This window comes from Trachemys scripta, chromosome 4 (assembly GCF_013100865.1).
Source record: "Trachemys scripta elegans isolate TJP31775 chromosome 4, CAS_Tse_1.0, whole genome shotgun sequence".
NCBI lineage: Eukaryota > Metazoa > Chordata > Testudines > Emydidae > Trachemys > Trachemys scripta.
In genome coordinates this window covers 114,331,199-114,349,421 of record NC_048301.1, presented here as the reverse complement: position 1 = coordinate 114,349,421, position 18,223 = coordinate 114,331,199, and the positions used below count along the sequence as shown (strand labels likewise).

At 44.0% G+C, this 18,223-nt stretch overlaps 1 protein-coding gene across 1 annotated transcript in view; it reads left to right on the top strand.

The window, feature by feature from the left end:
* The first annotated feature begins 778 nt into the window (after window positions 1-778).
* Window positions 779-18,223, top strand: part of LOC117876517 (NACHT, LRR and PYD domains-containing protein 3-like) — a 116,210-nt gene continuing 98,765 nt past the window's right edge. Inside the window, exons 1-3 of the mRNA XM_034768780.1 lie at window positions 779-802; window positions 10,570-10,867; window positions 17,714-17,752. Of these exons, the coding sequence (XP_034624671.1) occupies window positions 779-802; window positions 10,570-10,867; window positions 17,714-17,752 (361 nt within the window). The remainder of the gene's footprint in view (window positions 803-10,569; window positions 10,868-17,713; window positions 17,753-18,223) is intronic.

Below are 18,223 nucleotides of genomic sequence, written 5' to 3'. Positions count from 1 at the left end.
TCTCTCTCTAATCAGGGGGAGACTCCTCAGTTTCTGGCTGCCCTGGCCTTCTTATAAGGCCTAGTTCCTCTGTTTGGGGCATGGCCCCAGCTGCAGCCACTTCCCCAATCAGCCCAGGTTTTGCTCCTTTCCACAGCCCCAGCTCTCTGCAGGGCTTTTCCAACCCCTTCAGGACTGGAGCGGCTGTTCACCCTGCTACATCCCCATTTCCTTGTGGGACTTTTTTGTGGGAAGAAGTTGCTTGCTACCCACTGTCTTCTGGTGTCCTTAAAAGATAGGTGGCCTATGGCCTCCATTAAGGGTATCTCTTCTCTCACCCACCAGTAGGCTCCCTTGGTCTCAGCTGCAGGCCATACCTATCTATATGCTCAAGGCCTTCCTACTGCCCTTCCCCACAGGGTCATCATTTCCCATCCACAACTCTATATCTTCCACAAGAAACCAACTCAGAGGTTCTCTCATTCTTTTAGGCCTTAACAACTTAAAAAATACACCACAAGCAGTGCTACAACACACACTGTGCAGGAGTGCAATTCAGTTTAACCCATCACTAACCAGCCAGGCACATTATAAACTCAGATCCCACCCAGTAATTTCCCACTTTTACAGTTCCCCTTTTCAAATGCCCCTTTAAGGACATCATATTTGGGTTGTTTTAAACCAAGGGAGTGGAGCAAATTACAAAGTCCTGGGGCCCTCACAGGAAATGCCCTGTTAGCAGCCCTTTCCTGTTTATATCAGCAGGGCTCTGTGCTGATCTCAGCTGTGGTGTTGCGGCATGAAGAGAGAGACAGTCTTACAGGTACGTTGATCCTAAACCATCTAGGACTAGCTAATGCTAAAATTTCCACCCCAGTATCAGAAGTTGCTTCATGCTTTTACCTTGCAGTGAGGCAGATCAGTCTCTTTACTATCCCTTTTTTGTGAGTCAATGACAGAGCCCAGGATAGTAACCTGGAGTCCGGATTCATAAGCCTATGCATTAGTTACGAGATCACCCTTCCCCTATTTATCTGTGCTGGATTTCTTGTTCTTCCTTTCCCTCTCTTGATCCCAGTTTCTGTCTTTCAATCTGATCCCTGCTATTGCTGTCTCTGACAAGGCTGAAGTTGACTCCTTAGTCCCTGTTCCTTAGTTGTGGTTCCCTTATTCAAAGACCATTTCCTTAAATATTCAATGTAAGATTAAATTTTTAGAAATTTTAGCATAAGAAATGTGAATGAATCTTATAACCATTGATACTGGTAATTAATAAATTATTAATTATTCAAATAAGAAACTGGGTTTTGACTGGTTGTAAGTGACAAAATATTTCTCAGGTCACCCCAAGGGATCTGTCTCTACAACCGTTAGACTGTTCTGAAGTAGCTGGGATACATCATTTCCTAGCCTGGAGGTTTATTCCTCACCAATATGCTGATGTATGTCCAGGGCTTTGGATTTTGGGGGTTTAATTTCATTTTTCAAAGTTTATTTTAAGCAATTTTTGAGTCTTTTATGTAGATGCCTAAAAATCAGGGGTTTCAGGGGTTTCTCTTTGTATATACTGTAATGAGTAATGTATATTATATAGTACTATACAGTAGGATATACTACAATGAGTAATCTGTTTGTAATGTTCCCTCATTCATTTTAAGGTAGTACTGTTTCAAACAGCACTATGTTAAAGCACACTAGGGAACCTTTAGTGCCCCCCAGCAGGGTCTACACAGACCAATTAATATGCAACACGTTAGTGTGCTTTTGAAATTGCACCCCCATAGTCTGCATTACTGCTCTGTGTACACAAGCTCTGAGGTACAACTAACCATTCCCATGTTTTTCCACTGTTTAATCACCAGTTTCATTTTTTGTTGGTGTTTATCGGTTAAAACCTGAACTCGGAAGCTGTACTGTCCATTTTGTAAATGCAATTTGAATAAGAACTGGATTTTGACTGGCTCTCCGTGACAAAATACTACTTGGATTACCCCAAGTGACACATGCCTGCGTCTGTTGTGCCATTATGAAGGGACAAGGATATGACATTCTGAGAGCCAAAGCTTCATTTTAGGGCTGAGCTCTGCCAAATATTGTACCTCCTGCCCATTTCTATTTTGTGTTTTCTTTGTTAGTTAACATACAGTATGCCTGTAAAAGTCAACCGAAAGCAATGTTCTACCAATTTGTTGCAAATCCAGCTGTAATATTTTCACAGAAATTATATAAACAGTTCATAGACAAATTAAGAACAGGAAAAATGGCTAAATTGATCAAAATTTGTTTGTTACAAATATAAAAATACTTGTTATGATTAGTGTGGTGTGTTTTGCTTGTTACAAAACTAAAATGAAGAAACTACAGGGGCACAATTGGCTCCCAAAATATTATGTTTATTAACAATATAGAGACATACTATATAGAAACTATATATAGACATAATAGTTTAATACATGCTTCTGCTCTGACGGATTTTTGATGGCTTCTAAAACAGAACCCAGTGAGCACCAATAGAGCAGGCAGATGAAGGGTTTTTCTGGGGTAGGGGCCTTTCATTCTCTGAATAGTCAGTGAATAGTATTTGGTTATCACAACCAAAATGCCTCTTGTTTTCTTTCAACGTATGTGCTGCCATGCATGAGATTTCTGATGGAAATAGCTTAGGATTAAATTTTTTAATCTTTCTGTGCTTCGATATAACTGCATGTTTAGTAAGTAAGCTGCATGGTTGCTAGTTGTGTGGAGCTGCACTAAATGTGTCAGCTATGCAGAGGGAATTGGGTCATTAAGTGAACAAGGCGTGGGTGAAAGAGGTGGTGCAGTGAGGAGGGTGATGCTAAGGTAAGAGCCAGACTGGAGGGGAGAGGTTGGGGACAAGGAGCGAACAATCAAGGGGTGCCAACCCCAGAAGTTCAAAAATCATGAGTCAGACCCCAAAATGAGAGAATTTAATTGTGGGGTTTTTTGTTTTTTTTTGGTCTGTCTGGCAATTTTTGAACTCCCTTTCCCCACTCCCAGTGTGAGTGTGTCACCAACTCTTTCTAATTGAGCAGGCAATTTTGGCCCCTGCTGCAGGGGCTCTCCCTTGGGGACCCAAGCGAGATCTGGGCTTTTTTGTGCAAGTCACTGGATATATGCACAATGAGAGGCAGTCCCTGCCCTAGAAAACACACAGTCTAGTACAAAACAGGGTGGTGAGTCTGTGATGTGGCAGCTGGAAGTGAGTTAAAGTACGTCTACGCAGCGAAAAAAACCCACGGTTGGCCCAGGTCAGCTGACGTGGGCTCGTGGGGATCATGCTTCAAGACTAAAAAAGGTGGCAGGTTCCCAGAGCTCAGGTGTCAGTCTGAGCCTGAACACCTACCCACAATTAAACAGGGCCCCATGAGCCCAGGTCAGCTAGTATGGGCCAGCCACGGGTTTTTAATTGCAGTGTAGACGTACCCTTATTGACCTGGATTCCATTCCCAGGTCTCTCTGAAGTGGCCTTGTGCAAGCTGTCACTTATCAAAGTCTATGTCTACACTGCACAATTAACCCAGGTGATTGGCACCGGCATCTAAGCACTTGGGTTAGCCTAGCCTGGGAGTGAGCATCCCCACGGTGAAGCCCTATCCATGTTACCGTGCTCTCACCATTTCTGCACTCACCTGTGTGCGTCCGGGGGGATATCCCAGGGCTCTCTGTGAAGAGACACTCTAGGATTCTTTCCTAGTCAATTGTGGGAGAACTTATTTGTCCTCCAGGGGATTTGTGGGAAGGGCGTTGGAGGACTATCAGCACTTAAGTGATTGTTGCCAGCATCCTCATGATAAAATGGGTGGGTTCCAGCCTGAATTAAACCAGAGCCTGGGTTCCATCCCCAAGCAGGGTGAGCTCGCCCAGGTTTAGAGCACTTCCAAACTGAGGTCAAAGGTTTTACTGGCTGGATGGTAGGCGGGTTAAGGCTAAAACCTGGGTAAGAGCCTGGGTTAACTGTGCAGCACAGATATTCCCTAAGGCCTGGTCTACAGTACGTGGTTATTTTGGTGGAATTAGCCAAGTTAATTCGAAATAATACTGATTCCGTCCACACGACCAAACCATTTTTTTCTATTTAAAGGGCTCTTTAATCCAATTTCTGTACTCCACCTCAGCAAGTGGAGTAGCGCTAAAATCGAGATTGCAGTTCCGGGTTACAGGTACTGTGGACGCAATTCGACATTATTGGCTCTGGGAGTTATCCCAGAATGCTCCCTTGTGACCGCTCTGGACAACACTCTCAACTCCGATGCAAGTATCAGAGAGGTAGCTGTGTTAGTCTGAATCTGTAAAAAGGAACAGAGTCTTAAAGGTGCCACAGGACCCTCTGTAACTCCGATGCAGTAGCCAGGTAGGCAGTAAAATTAAAAGCCCCGGGAACTTTTGAATTTCATTTCCTGTTTGGTCACCATCAGCACAGTCTGGGTGAACCATGCAGTACAGACATTCCCTAACTGACAAATGATAGTTACCTCCAAGATATAAGAGCTTGGCTTAGAATAAGAGTTATAAAGGCAGGGGCCACTCTAGCTGAAGATAAACGAGGCAGCTGCCTACTATGGCAGATTCTGCCTGGGGTGGCCAGGCCAAACCTGAGAGACTCTGCAACCCTGTGCAGCCCTGCCCACTCAGATGTGGCCCAGCCACCCTCTATCACGGCTACACCTGAGCGAGTGGTGCTGTGTCCTGGTGTTTTCCCCCCCGCCTTCTATAATAACCACTGAGCCATCAGAAGGCTCACCACACCCCCTTCCTCAGTTGAGAACCTCTGTTCTGGGGTGTAGGACGGGGGCAGCACACTGAAGTTTTGCTAGTGTGGTAGAGTGTCCTAAGCGACCTCATTATAAAGTGTGAAGACATATTAGCAGTAAGTGAAAGAGCTGGGAGTGGAAGTCATGGTTTTTGATCTTGCAGGTCAGTGTACTTTCCATGAGGCTACTGAACATTGGATGGGAAAAGGGTCTCTCATTTTATTTCCAAAATCATGAGAAAGGCTGCAGCTTTTCACATCATCACAATATGGACCAAAGCTGGGGCCAAAATCACATTACTCACAATAAATTAATGAGTCAGCAACTCTGTAGTTGTTAGTAAAGTGCTAGTTTTTCATTCTGAAAGAGGCAAGGTTTGGGAGAGGGGGCGCCTTTTTCTTACCACTTTCCCAACAAAAGTCTTCCCTGTGACGCTCCTGACAAAAGGCCTCCCAGTTTTTCACGTTTAAAAATAAGACCAATGAGAATAGAAGGCTGTGTGCGCACCAGGGGTGGTACCTGGCTACCTGTAGACCCACCAGTTATTTTAGACACCCTCTGTCACTGCATAGTTAAACCTTAGCTTCAATTTAAGACAAAGGGACAGGGCTAGTTCTAATAACTGATTTTAAAATGTCAGGAAATGCAGGGGCTGCCTGCAAAAGTGAACCTATGCTCTGATCACAGCAGATTGCAGAGAGCAGTTGTCCTCCATTTCTGGATTGGAAAAAAAATCTCAAATTCAGTCTAAACCAGCTCTCAAGGTGAGTCCACAATACATGATATTTTTATTGAGCTAAGATCATATTATAGTCCATCAGGTTCTATGGAAAAAGTCAGAATCTATAGTGCAGATAGACAAAGGAATATGTGAGTGTTGCAAGATTTCTCTCCCTCCTGGTAATCAAGGGTAAATGTTTGCAGGTTTATACATTGGTATTAAAACCAGAAGGGAAAATACCATATTCTATTTTGTCTGATTCCAAAATGTCTTGAAAGAGCTCTGGATCTGTGTTAGAAGAAGTAAGAGAAAGTAACTGGGATGGGGCAGCCGGGGTAGGAGGTGTAACAGTATGAAGGATGAAATGTTCCTCTCTGCTTCCCCAAGTGAAGGGACGACTGAACCAGCCATTCAAGCCCTAGGAGTGAAGAAGAGAGGAGCACCTGCATATTCCATCTTCCTCTTCCTTCCCTCCACTCCCTGAAAGCCCTTCTGTGCAGGTCTGGCTCCAATGAACTGGAATGGGAGCAGTCATGAGTGATGAGAGAAATAGCCCATCTCTCTGATATTCTCCAAACCTATCAGGCAGCTGGTAACTCCTCCATTTTGAAATAATGTTTGCGGGGACTGAGGGCAGCAATGGAATGTATGTATAAATGTTGCCTTAGTAAGGACTGCAGGATTGGGTCCCTAGTTTGTTCTTCTACCTTTGTGTTTTGAAGTTGAAGTAGTTAATGTTTAGGGTAGCCTGATTTACAGGATTATCTCTACAGCTTTTTTGTAGTATCTGTGATAGAGCAGTCGGCTCCACGTTCCACTGCATTAAACATTTGAGAATTGGTAGCGTTAATAAAATGGTCCCTATAATGCTTAAAACCTTTGACCTCAGTTTGGAAGTGCTCTAAGCCTGGGCGAGCTCACCCTGCTTGGGGATGGAACCCAGGCTCTGGTTTAATTCAGGCTGGAACCCACCCATTTTATCATGAGGATGCTGGCAACAATCTTGTGTCTAATGTATGAAGGTGCAGGTGACTGTAGAGGAGCTCTGGGGAATGTGGGGTAGGGGAGTATAGGGGAAAGGTGGGAAACCAGGAGGGGAGAGAGTCAATACAATAATAGGTCAACAGCCTTTCATTTCCTATCTTAGAGGGAGGGAGGGTGAATGGAGACTTCACTGTGCAGCCAGAGGGAGGTCTGCATTTATCCCTGTTACTGCTCACATTGACTGGAATGTATGTAAAGAGCATAAGACAAGGGGAAAAATAGATTTCAAGCATTTTGAGGCAGAGACAGTGTTTTCGTATATGTTTTTGAGGTATCAAGCATGTTTGGGGAGCAGGGCCGGCTCTAGGTACCAGCAAAACAAGCTGGTGCTTGGGGCGGCACATTTTTAGGGATGGCATTCTGGCGCGGGCCATGCCCCCCTAAAAATGTGCCCCGGCCGCCCTAACTCACCTCCGCTGCTGCCACTCGCGCCACTGCTCGCCCTCCCTCCCAGGCTCTCAAACCCGGGAGGGAGGGGGAGATTCTGAGCGGCCGCGGCGCGCGAAACAGCTAATTCCGAAGAAGTGGGCTGTAGTCCACAAAAGCTTATGCTCTAATAAATTTGTTAGTCTCTAAGGTGCCATAAGTTCTCCTGTTCTTTTTGCGGATACAGACTAACACGGCTGCTACTCTGAAACCTGTCTTTTTAAAAAGGACGGTCATCAGTTGTTCTCCATGTCCACAGACAGCAGGACACAAAGTAATGGGCTTAATCTGCAGCAAAGAAGATTTAGATTCAATATTAGGAAAGTCTTTCTTACTGTAACAATTGTTAAGCTCTGGAACAGGCTTCCAAGGGCAGCTGTGGAGTCCCAGTCATTGGAGGTTTTTAAGAACAGGTTGAACAAACACTATCAAGGATGGTCTAAGTTTACTTGGGCCTTCCTTAGCATGCGGGGATGGATGGGGGGTGGACCTGATGACCTCTTGAGGTCCCTTCCAGCCCTACATTTCTGTGATTCTATGACTAAGCCTCATGGAGCTTGTTATACAATACAAAGGCTTAAAAACAAACTAGAGATACAGCGGCCCATCCTTCTGTCTAATGTCTGGAGTGTGCATGAAAGGTAACATGAAACACTCAGTCCTCAAACAGAAACTGAATTCAGCTCTCTCTTCCTGTCATGAGTGAGGAGCTGGAGACAATACAAAGTACAGGGATTATTCATGTCTCTGATGCTCTGTAGAAAGAAGTGTGGGCCTGATTACTCTGGAGCTGCTGTGTGTGCACAGTAATCGGAGTCAATGGAAACTGAGTTGTGACAGTGCAAGAGCAATAGGGTTGAGAATGTGGGTTTCCAAAATCCAGAGGCAGTGGGATGTGCAATTAATATTCAGCTTTAGATCTCTGGTGGCCCATGGTGTGGGAGGCAAGATCCATGACAGAGCAGGTTCCACTCCTCTGGCATGAATATGCTCTGTTTCTTTAATGGTGTTTCTGATCTTGCATTATATTTGCCTGCACACTGCATTTCCTTTACCATGGGCATCAGTGCAAACACAGCTGAGGGCCATTTACAAACACAGCAGACTAGTGATTTAAAATGCTATTTGAGGAGTCTTTATTAGTTGTTATCTGTGAACATTCAGATAAGTGCCAGATTATTCAGGAAAATAATTCAATAATGTGAAATTCAATAATCTGAAATGAAAAATGTCTGGACAAATAATTTTCACTTGAACATCTGTTTGGAAGCACCTTAGTCATTATGTGATCTGTCTCCTGTTTTGAAAAAAATAAAATATCCTTTCATGGAGCAGGAACAGTGCTGCACAACATAGATGACAAACAACACACTGTAAATAACTATGAACATTTGTGAATATCCCAGAATCTGAACATTGTTTGTTCTAACTCTTTGGTGAATAGTTACAAAAAACTGAATCTGTCAAATCAGGGAAGAGTTAAGATTGTGTGTTACAAACAGGGGCTGGAATGGTACAGAATGTTCTCTGTTCTGATTAATTTTGATCTGCTCTGAATTCATCAATCAGTACATGAACATTAAAGATGTGGGGTCAGAAGTTGCTCACTTTCCTCTCACAGCTAGTACCATTGGCTTCAACAAAATTACTCTAATTAAAATAGCAAAGAGGATTTGATCCAGGAGCTGTAATTCAGTGATTGTGGAGGAAGCCACTTTGATTCTTGTATAGACCCTGGCTGCTGGTTAAAAAGGGCAGTCCTCCTGTGCTGCTCATACCGTAGAAAAACTTGCTGCCATTGCTGCCTATGCAGAAACCTTTTGTATTTGCTTTGATCAAGAACATCTGCACTTTTGTCAGTGGATGTTTGTCCTTCAGACCCATCTGAACAAAGAACCTGGAGTTTAGAAGACTTGCATCTTATGCCCATCAACAATTTCTGGGCATCAAAAGACTGACTGCAGGTTTCTTCCACGTGTTCTGAAACATTCTCATTCAGGACTTCATCCATGTTCTGGACTGAATCTCTGGGGATTGGAACGCTCTCCCTTTCAGACAGGCAAGCAGTGCTTGCACTGGTGCCAAAGAAGCAGGATCTCCGCGACCTGAGGAATTGTCACCTGGTATCACTCGTCTATATGGACTAAAGGTTCTAGTGAAGGCCATCTTGCTGCAACTGCAGTCTGAGCTGGTGCTATTGATACACTCTGACCAGACTTGTGCATCCAGACTAGACCGTATTCAGCAATTGGTTTCTGGGGAGGGACTTGCTCTGTTTGGCCAGTAGATATGGTCTTTCATACACTTCCTTAACCCTCAACCTGGAAAAGGCATTGGACAGGGTTGATTACGAGTATATCCTGGCAACTCTGTTTGGGTTCAGCTTTGGGCCTGCTTTGTGTGGTCCTTCTGGGTGCTCAATTTGGCCCTGACTGAACTCCCTGGCTTGAAGTGGTTTCCATCATATACAGGGTTTACGGTGTGGTTCAATGCCTCACAGCACCCCCACTATAAAAAGTTTCAGAGTAGCAGCCGTGTTAGTCTGTATCCACAGAAAGAAGAACAGGAGTACTTGTGGCACCTTAGAGACTAACAAATTTATTAGAGCATAAGCATATATGCATCCGAAGAAGTGGGCTGTAGTCCACGAAAGCTTATGCTCTAATAAATTTGTTAGTCTCTAAGGTGCCACAAGTACTCCTGTTCTTCTTTCCACTATAAAAATTGTTCCAGCACCCCTGTCCCTGTCCCACCTGCCCACAGCTCCACCTGAAGGTCACACGTTTGGCAGAGATGTGGACAGGGGCTGCACTTGTGCATTTTGGCCTCTAGAGGCCACTGTGGAACTGGCTGAGCAGGCAGGCTAGTGAAGATTTTGATAGCTACTTGCACAGCACTCTCCTGACCACTCTCCTGAGCAGGCAGCCAATCACTTTCTGTCCTGCTGTTCCCCTGGCTGGGCCCTGAGTAGGAAGGAGCAGACAGAGGCAGGAGCAGCACAAGGTGGGAGGCCCAGTATTGGTGCCAGGCCCCCACCATCCCTGCAGCCTCTGCACCAGGCTCCCCACAAGCATCCCCTGCAGCCACCCTCACACCCACCATCGCCACCAGTATCACCCACTCCCTTCAGCAGTGCCACCTTCAACCTAGCACCAGCCACCCCAGCACCGCCCCAGCAGCCAACAAAGAACTCCAGGCACCCCAGTAGCCTCAGATCCCCCCCAAAATGCCCACCCCCAGTAACTCCATCCCACCAATCCCTGTAACCCCAGCACTCACCCACCCCACACTTCCAGCTATCCCAAGGTGCTCCAGCACCCACCCAGAGAGCCACCAGCTTCCCTCAGGCACAGCTGCCAAGTTTTGTACAGAGCTGTCATACCCATGCCACTGCTTGGGCCAGGATGTGACCTCACAAGCTGAAGTTTGTTATATGCAAACTTATAAATGTACAAATTATCTCAGTAAGTAACTTGGATAAAATGTGACACATGGAACTGGACAAAACCTGGTAAGTGGGTACATGGAAAGGTGTTTTTGTGCAGTCACTGGGTGCACTTAATTGTTGGAATCACAACTTTATGATGTCCACAGTTTAGCATTAATCTTCTACTGTGCTTGTTTCAGATAGTTCTTAATATCCTCATGATGAACAGAAAGACACCAGCTGACGTCCTCCTGCAGGGACTAGAAGATCTTGCAGAGCAAGACTTTAAAAAATTTATACACAAATTACCTGAGTTTGTCTTTGATGACAAACCCTCAATCCCCTGGAGTAAACTGGAGAAGGCTGACAGGATAGATGCTGCGAGACTCCTGAAAGAACACTATGGTCAGGAGAGTGCTGTGGCCGTAGCTATCAAAATCTTCTCTACCCTGAATCTCAACAACTCTGCCGTGAAACTTGAACAGGAGAAAGAGACAGGTAAAAAAATCCAAAGTGACTCTGACTCCTGAGAGTCATTTCTCCATGAATATCCCCCACAGCACCAGTAGCAGGCGCAGCAGCAAACTAATGAAACCAAAGAGATTCCACAACCTGGGAGGAGTCAGAGTGAATCAAGGGAAACTGCAGAGCAGATGGGGCCTGACCTCCCAGATTGCACATGCATTTTTAGGAAAATAGGAACTGCCATGCTACCACTGGTCCATCAAGTACAGTATTCTGTCTCTGACAGTGGCCCCTGCCAGATACTACAGAGGAAGGTGCTAGAAACCCTACAGTAGGCAGTTATGGGACAACCTGCCTGTAGAGTGAGTTTCCTTGTGACCCCAATAGGAAGGGAGGAGTGGGGTTGGGGGAGGGATCAGATCTTATGCCCTGAAGCATAAATTTATTATATCCTTTCCAAAACTCTTGTTAGTTTTTCAAATGTTTAGTATTATAACTAGATAGGCTCGTTATCCCCATAAATAGATAATCCTTTGTTTAATTCTACTAGACATTTGGCCTCAATACACTATGGCAATAAGTTCCACGGGCTTATTAAGCATTGTGTGAAAGAGTATTTTTATCAGTTTTTAATTTGCCATCTTTCAAGTTTATTAAATGTCCCCTTGATAGCCTATCAGAAGACAGACTGGGAACTTCTATTCACCCTATCTTCTCTATATACTATTCATTATTTTGTCATGACATTTGTCTTTTCTCAAAGGTAAGGAGTTCCAGTCTTTTCAGTCTATTTATTTGAGTTTTTCCTTGGTCCTAATCTTTCTTGCAGTTTTCTCTGAACTCCCTCTGATTCTGCTATATAGTTTTGGAGTTGGGGTGACCAGAAATGAACAGTATTCCTGGTTAGTGTCCACCACTGATTTATGTAATGCCATTTATTTTGTGTATTTTTGTCCATACTATTTCTTATGTACTCCTAATGTTTTGTTTGCTTTTGTACTGCTGCTACACATTGAGCAGACATTGTCACTGAGCAATCCACAGTTGCCATTGAGCATACCATAGTGAAGCCCAGGTCTTTTTCCTGAGCTGAAGGAGTAACTTATTGGATTTTCCAGGGCTTAATTTGGCTTTTATGAACCAATTTGAAGATGGGGCTTTTCCTTCCTTCCAGCACTTTGATTTTATATGCTACAGGGGAGATTTTGTCTGTGGTGAGGTAACACCCTTTCCAACTAGGTTGGAACTTTTTGACCCTTCTCTTCTTTTTGATACAGTATAGTCAAAATAAAATCCCCTGACCCAGTATGACGTTCCCTCAGAAGCATTTGTATCCTAACAAGGCTTTTGTTCCTGGGCACTCTCCTCTGGCTTCTGTCAAGCAAATGAAAATATGGTTCGCAAGAGATGCTTTAATTCTACTAAGCATTGTTGGGTGACAGTCGTAACTCTTGTGTCTGGAGTTTGGAATAGCAGATTTATGGGGAGGACCCAAGTTGCACCTGCCAGAAACTTGAAAGGGGTAACATTTGTGAATTGTTTGGAATTAATCCCATGGCCAATTAATGCTAGTGGCAGTTTCAGGTCCCAGCCGGTGGTGAGCATTTTCAGCCCCCTAATCATTTTTGTTGCCCTCTGCTGGACTCTTTCCAATTTTTCCACATCCTCCTTGTAGTGTGGGGCCCAAAACTGGACACGGTACTCCAGATGAGGCCTCACCAATGTCGAATAAAGGGGAACGATCACATTCCTCGATTTGCTGGCAATGCCCCTACTTATATAGCCCAAAATGCCATTTGCCTTCTTGGCAATAAGAGCACACTGTTGGCTCATATCTAGCTTCTTGTCCACTGCGAACCCTAGGTCCTTTTCTGCAGAACTGCTACCTAGCCATTCGGTTCCTAGACTGTAGCAGTGCATAGGATTCTTCTGTCCTAATTGCAGGACTCTGCACTTGTCCTTGTTGAACCTCATCAGGGTTTTTTTCGCTCAATCCTCTAATTTGTCTAGGTCCCTCTGTATCCGATCCCTACCCTCCAGTGTATCTACCACACCTCCCAGTTTAGTGTCATCTGCAAACTTGCTGAGAGTGCAGTCCACACCATCCTCCAGATCATTAGTACAGATATTAAACAAAATGGCTTCCAGTGTCATGCAGTGGTCCTGGCACTGCTGATTCTCCCTTTTCTGGCTTAGTAGGTATTTAAAGGAAAGGTGGTGAGTCTCTATGATCACTTTCCCTCCACTGATGATAGGGTGCTGCAGGGTCTCCCCATTCTTGTCAGAAGGACTCTCTCACACTCTGCTGGGTAGCTAGCTAGTGGACGCCATGACCTGGTTCTCTTGATCATGGACCTGTCAGAGCTGCACCCATACTGTACTCTGTGTGTCCAGTTTCAAGGATAAACTTCTTGTCTTTCAGAGGGTTGGTCCAACAAGTCGCTTCCATTTGTCTTTTTTGGACTTCCTGCCTTGTCCTTTTTAGTTCAGGTTCCCAATCCCACTTTTGTTCATGTCTCAGCAGTGTGCCGAGGGACTGAGACATCTCCACTTAATCTTCAATGGACTGCCAGGAATACTCTCACATGCCTGTTAGGAGGAGAAATTTGGAGTCAAGTATTTCTTCAGTGTAATCCTGTCTATTTACAAAGAATGCATAAAGTCCTCTTTCCCTGAACATAGCAGGAATCAAATAGCAGTTTGCTCACAGTTCCAAGCCCCTTTCCAGCCAGTCTTTGGCCCAGAAGCTCTCTCTAGACTTTTTCTCAGGGATACATTCCCAGTGATTCTGTGACTGTCTCCTGGGCTTTCTGATGCTTCTCTCTCAGCTTCTCTCATTTTTATTGCTGCTTCTGTCACACAGAACTGCACCAATCAATTACCTAGATTCTGCATTTGCTCTTTCAGTCCCAGGGAAAAACCCCTTGGACAACATGGTTCAGCTTCTGTTCAAGGCTTGCCGTACACTTGTGTTTTGGATGGTGCTCCTATTGTTTCAGCCATCTGGTTCCATAAAGGAACTCAATTGCTTTTTACACTTATCCTGAATGAAAGGCAGCCATTAAACTCACCAGCTTTAATGGAGTTTAGCCTAACCCATAACAATGTTATCAGATATTATGTAAATCAATGTTATGCTGCCATTTTGACTACAATCTGCAGTGCTGGTCAGCCCTCCTCAAAAAGACTATTGTGTAGAGGGTCCAGATGGCAAACTGTGATATGAAGAGAGGTTGAAAAGATTGGGATTGTTTATTTTAGGGCTTGTCTGCACAGTGCATTAACACACCGTGCAGACAAGCCCTTAGAAAGGAGATTAAGAAGAAAGGTGGTATAGCCTCTAGGATAATGTATGTTAGTCAGTGAGGTGTGTGTGAGGAGCTGGGAGCCAGAGGCACGAGGAGCTGAGAGTGAGAGGGTGTGCTGCTGGAGGACTGAGGAGTACAAGCATTATCAGACACCAGGAGGAAGGTCCTGTGGTGAGGGTAAAGGTGTTTGGAGGAGGCCATGGGGAAGTAGCCTAGGGAGTTGTAGCTGTCATGCAGCTATTACAGGAGGCACTATAGTCAGCTGCAATCCACAGGGCCCTGGGCTGGAAGCCAGAGTAGAGGGCAGGCCCGGGTTCCCCCCAAACCTCCCAACTCCTGATCAGACACAGGAGGAGTTGACCCAGACTGTGGGTTCCACCAGAGGGGAAGATCACTGAGGTGAGCAAATCCGCCAATAAGTGCAGGACCCACCAAGGTAGAGGAGGAACTTTGCCACAATATATACACAGAGAACATGAAACAATGTCACAATATTACAACAAAAAAACTTCAAAAACAGACTCCAACGAGAGACTGCTGAATTGGAATTAATTTGCAAATTGGACACATTAAATTAGGCTTGAATAAAGACTGGGAGTGGATGGGCCATTACAAAAGTACTTATGGCACCTTAGAGACTAACAAATTTATTTGAGCATAAGCTTTCATGGGCTACAGCCTACTTCATCAGATGCATGTAGAGGAAAATACAGTACAAAGATATATATTGTGATGGGGCAAGGCCAGATGGCTACAGTAAAGTAGTGAGGAACAGGTATGTTAGCCCCAGGCTAAACAAATCCTTGGTACCGTGATAACCAAATGGCAGTTGCTCCAGGTTAATCAAGACACCTGGGGCCAATTAAGATCCTTCTAGAAGGCAGTGGAGATAGCTACATTGATTGGGACACCTGAAGCCAATCAAGGGCTGGCTGGAACTAGTTATATCTTCGTACTATATTTTCCACTACATGCATCCGATGAAGTAGGCTGTAGCCCATGAAAGCTTATGCTCAAATAAATTTGTTAGTCTCTAAGGTGCCATAAGTACTCCTGTTCATTTTCAGAAGGGTGTCTGTTTGACTCCAATAATCTCTCTCAACTGGCTGTTTAGCTATATTGGTTTATTTCTTGCCTTCCTGTTTCTTTTTATTTATGGCCATTCATGGTTTGTGGAAGTAGCCTCTATGTCAAATCTACAGACTTTAATTTCTTTTCTTGCCGAGTTAGGATTTTTTTTTTTTTTTACTAATGTCTTTGTATTTTTAAAATTTATCTTAAATTCCCCTGTCTAAATGTTAGTGTCCTCATGCTAGTTCTTGGTACCTTTCCTCTCAAAGGGATATTGCAATTAATTATAGTGTGGTCACCATTAGTAGAGATACTTTTTGAACAAATTCCATAGGACTACAATGAGAATAACTTCTCCCTTTGGGAACTTTGCGGCTTTGAACAGTTAGCCTTAACCATTTAAGGTTGTGGAGTTGAGCTGAAATTGTCAGCCCTGATCTCACATGTTTAGAGTCTTTTTTTTTTTTTTTTTTTGTCATTGATCTCACTAGGTATGGGGGCAGGCCAGTAGAGTGTTGCCAGAGACGACCAGGATGTGCTATTACAAGAACTTAGTAACGGGCACTTTTTAACTAGAGAAAATGATTTCCTATTATCTGCTTAAACACTTGGAATCTCATATTTCTCTGCTCATGCAATAGTTTCACATCTTTAATGAAATCAGCAACAGCCATGTGTGCTCTAAAACTTGCTGTTCAAAGAAGCAATTGTTTAAGGGGTTGAGAAATTGCTACTCTAAACTTAAAACATGGGTTTTCTTGTTTTGGTTTGTTAAAACTTGAACTCCTAGCAAATATGTGGGAAAAAATGTTATTTGTCTTAAAGATTAAAAATCTTTCACCCTTCATGGACTTTAAAAACTTCCATTGCTTTTTTGGTCTTCCAAGGAGATGCAACAAAAATACGAAAGAGAGGTTTGATATTCTTAATCGTTCTAAGATAAAATATACTTTTAGTTGTTTCAGGCCTTTTCTATATCATAAAGAAACAAGAAGGTCGCACACTTTTTTTTTTCTTTTACATGTTACCTTCATGATGCTTTTCTGGGTTCTGCTATGTCAAGTTAAAACTTAAATGTTGGCTTGTTCTTGTGCCTGCTTTGATCTAAAGAAATCATCTTTGGAAGTAAAGGATACAGCATCTAGAAACAGTACACTACTTTTGTTTATCAATGTTGGCCTTAAATGTTAAGGGGAAAATGCTCTGCTGGCCGAGGTATTTGCACAGACCAGACTGCAGAAGTAAAAACCCATGTGGAGAAATGCCAGCCAAATTATTTCTAGTCAGATACAGTGATGTAAATCCTCTGAAAGTAATGGAGTTACTCTTGATTTAAACTGCTTTTAACAGAATACAATTTGGCCCATGGGTAGAGCCCTGCAAATCCCTGGATATCCACTTTATATCTTCAGATATCTGCAGCCATGGATGCAGATATCCACAGACCATTTTTGTGGATTGCAGATCGGATGCGGATATCCACACAGGGCTCTACTTGTGGGTGAGTTTTTGCCACATACCCCTCCTATAAAAGAGCAGGGCTCTGTTCTGATATCCCAGTTGGAAAGGGGACAGATGGCAGCAGGAGGTGCTGAACCCCTGAAGCCTGCAAAGGAGAGGGCTGTATGGTGGGAGTGGGGAAGGGGATCCAAGTCAGATGGAGGGGGCAGTGATGGTGTTGACCTGGGAGGAGGGACAGCAGCAGCAGGAAGAGAAGAGACCAGAAGCTGTTGTAGCAATTTATTGGTCAGGTGCCATGTGGGACCTGTTAGACCAGGGATGTTTGGTGGGGAAGGTAGTGTGGAGGGAAAGGGGCTAGCTCTGCCTAAGGTTCTCTAAGTGCTGGGGGCACGCAGAGCTGGAAGGATGTTTGCAATTACTGCAGGGAAGCAAGTGGAGGAAGTGCTGAGTTAGGGGAGGGGTGGCTTCTCCTGACAGTCGTTCATAGTGTGACTTAAGAGTTTTAGTTCAACAGCAAACGGTCATAAAGCAAATGTCGAACAGCTTCCAAACAGGTGACTGGTGTCACAAATGCTGAGTTTATCTACAGCGCTTTAATGTGTGTAATGAATTTTGTGCATTACATGTTAGATATAAAGTATATAAAAGAGAGGGCAGTGAGACAGGCATGGATGTGAGGCCAGATTTTCAAAACTACTCAGCTCCCATTTATGCACCTAAATTAGGGCCAGAAAAGTGTCCTATGCTGAGCTCATCAGAAAATCTGGTCCCAGTTGTGTGTGCTGAACTGTTTTAACAATCTGATCCTACATGACTACAATAATGGTAAAAATGAGTATTCCTTGTGGTGGCCATTATTAACAGATATCACTGAACTAGTGTCTCCAAAGAAATTCTCTCTGCCTGCCTCAGCCATGGGTTTTCTAGGGAGCTCATTACTGCAGAGAGCTCTGAATAAATGATTTGTCCCAATGCCATGAACTATGTGACACACTGTGATTGTTGTTACACTGACATTCATGTGAAATTTCTCTTTCAGCTTTGGGTCCTCAGCAAACAGCTGAAAGATCAGCAAATGGTATGTGACATTCTAACAAAGAATTGTGTTGCATAAATACCAGTGATTACCAGCATTAGGTTAGATCAGCCAGACATTTGGTTTACTAGTAGAAATAATAAGTAACACCTCAGAGTGTCGTCCAATCACATCACACAGGTTAAGCAGGGTTGGATGGGAGATGAGGAAATGAATGGGGAGATCTCCAGGAAAGAATCAGGTGCTGCAGAACATGGTGCTGGTGAGGAGGTGGAGCTCTTGTCTCAGGCAGTACTGACCCAGTGCAGCAGCATGATGCTGGAAGACACTCTCCTGCTAGGGATGACATCTTTTAAATGAGGTAAAATAACTAGAGGTCAACATTTGTGGTCACTGAAGGTGCTATGGCACTTTTTTAAACCTCTGGGCCCTGGAAAAATTTTAGGTTATACTTTAGTTATATTCTTTGCACCTAAATTCCCATTACTGTTTCAGTTATACATGTCATTCTCC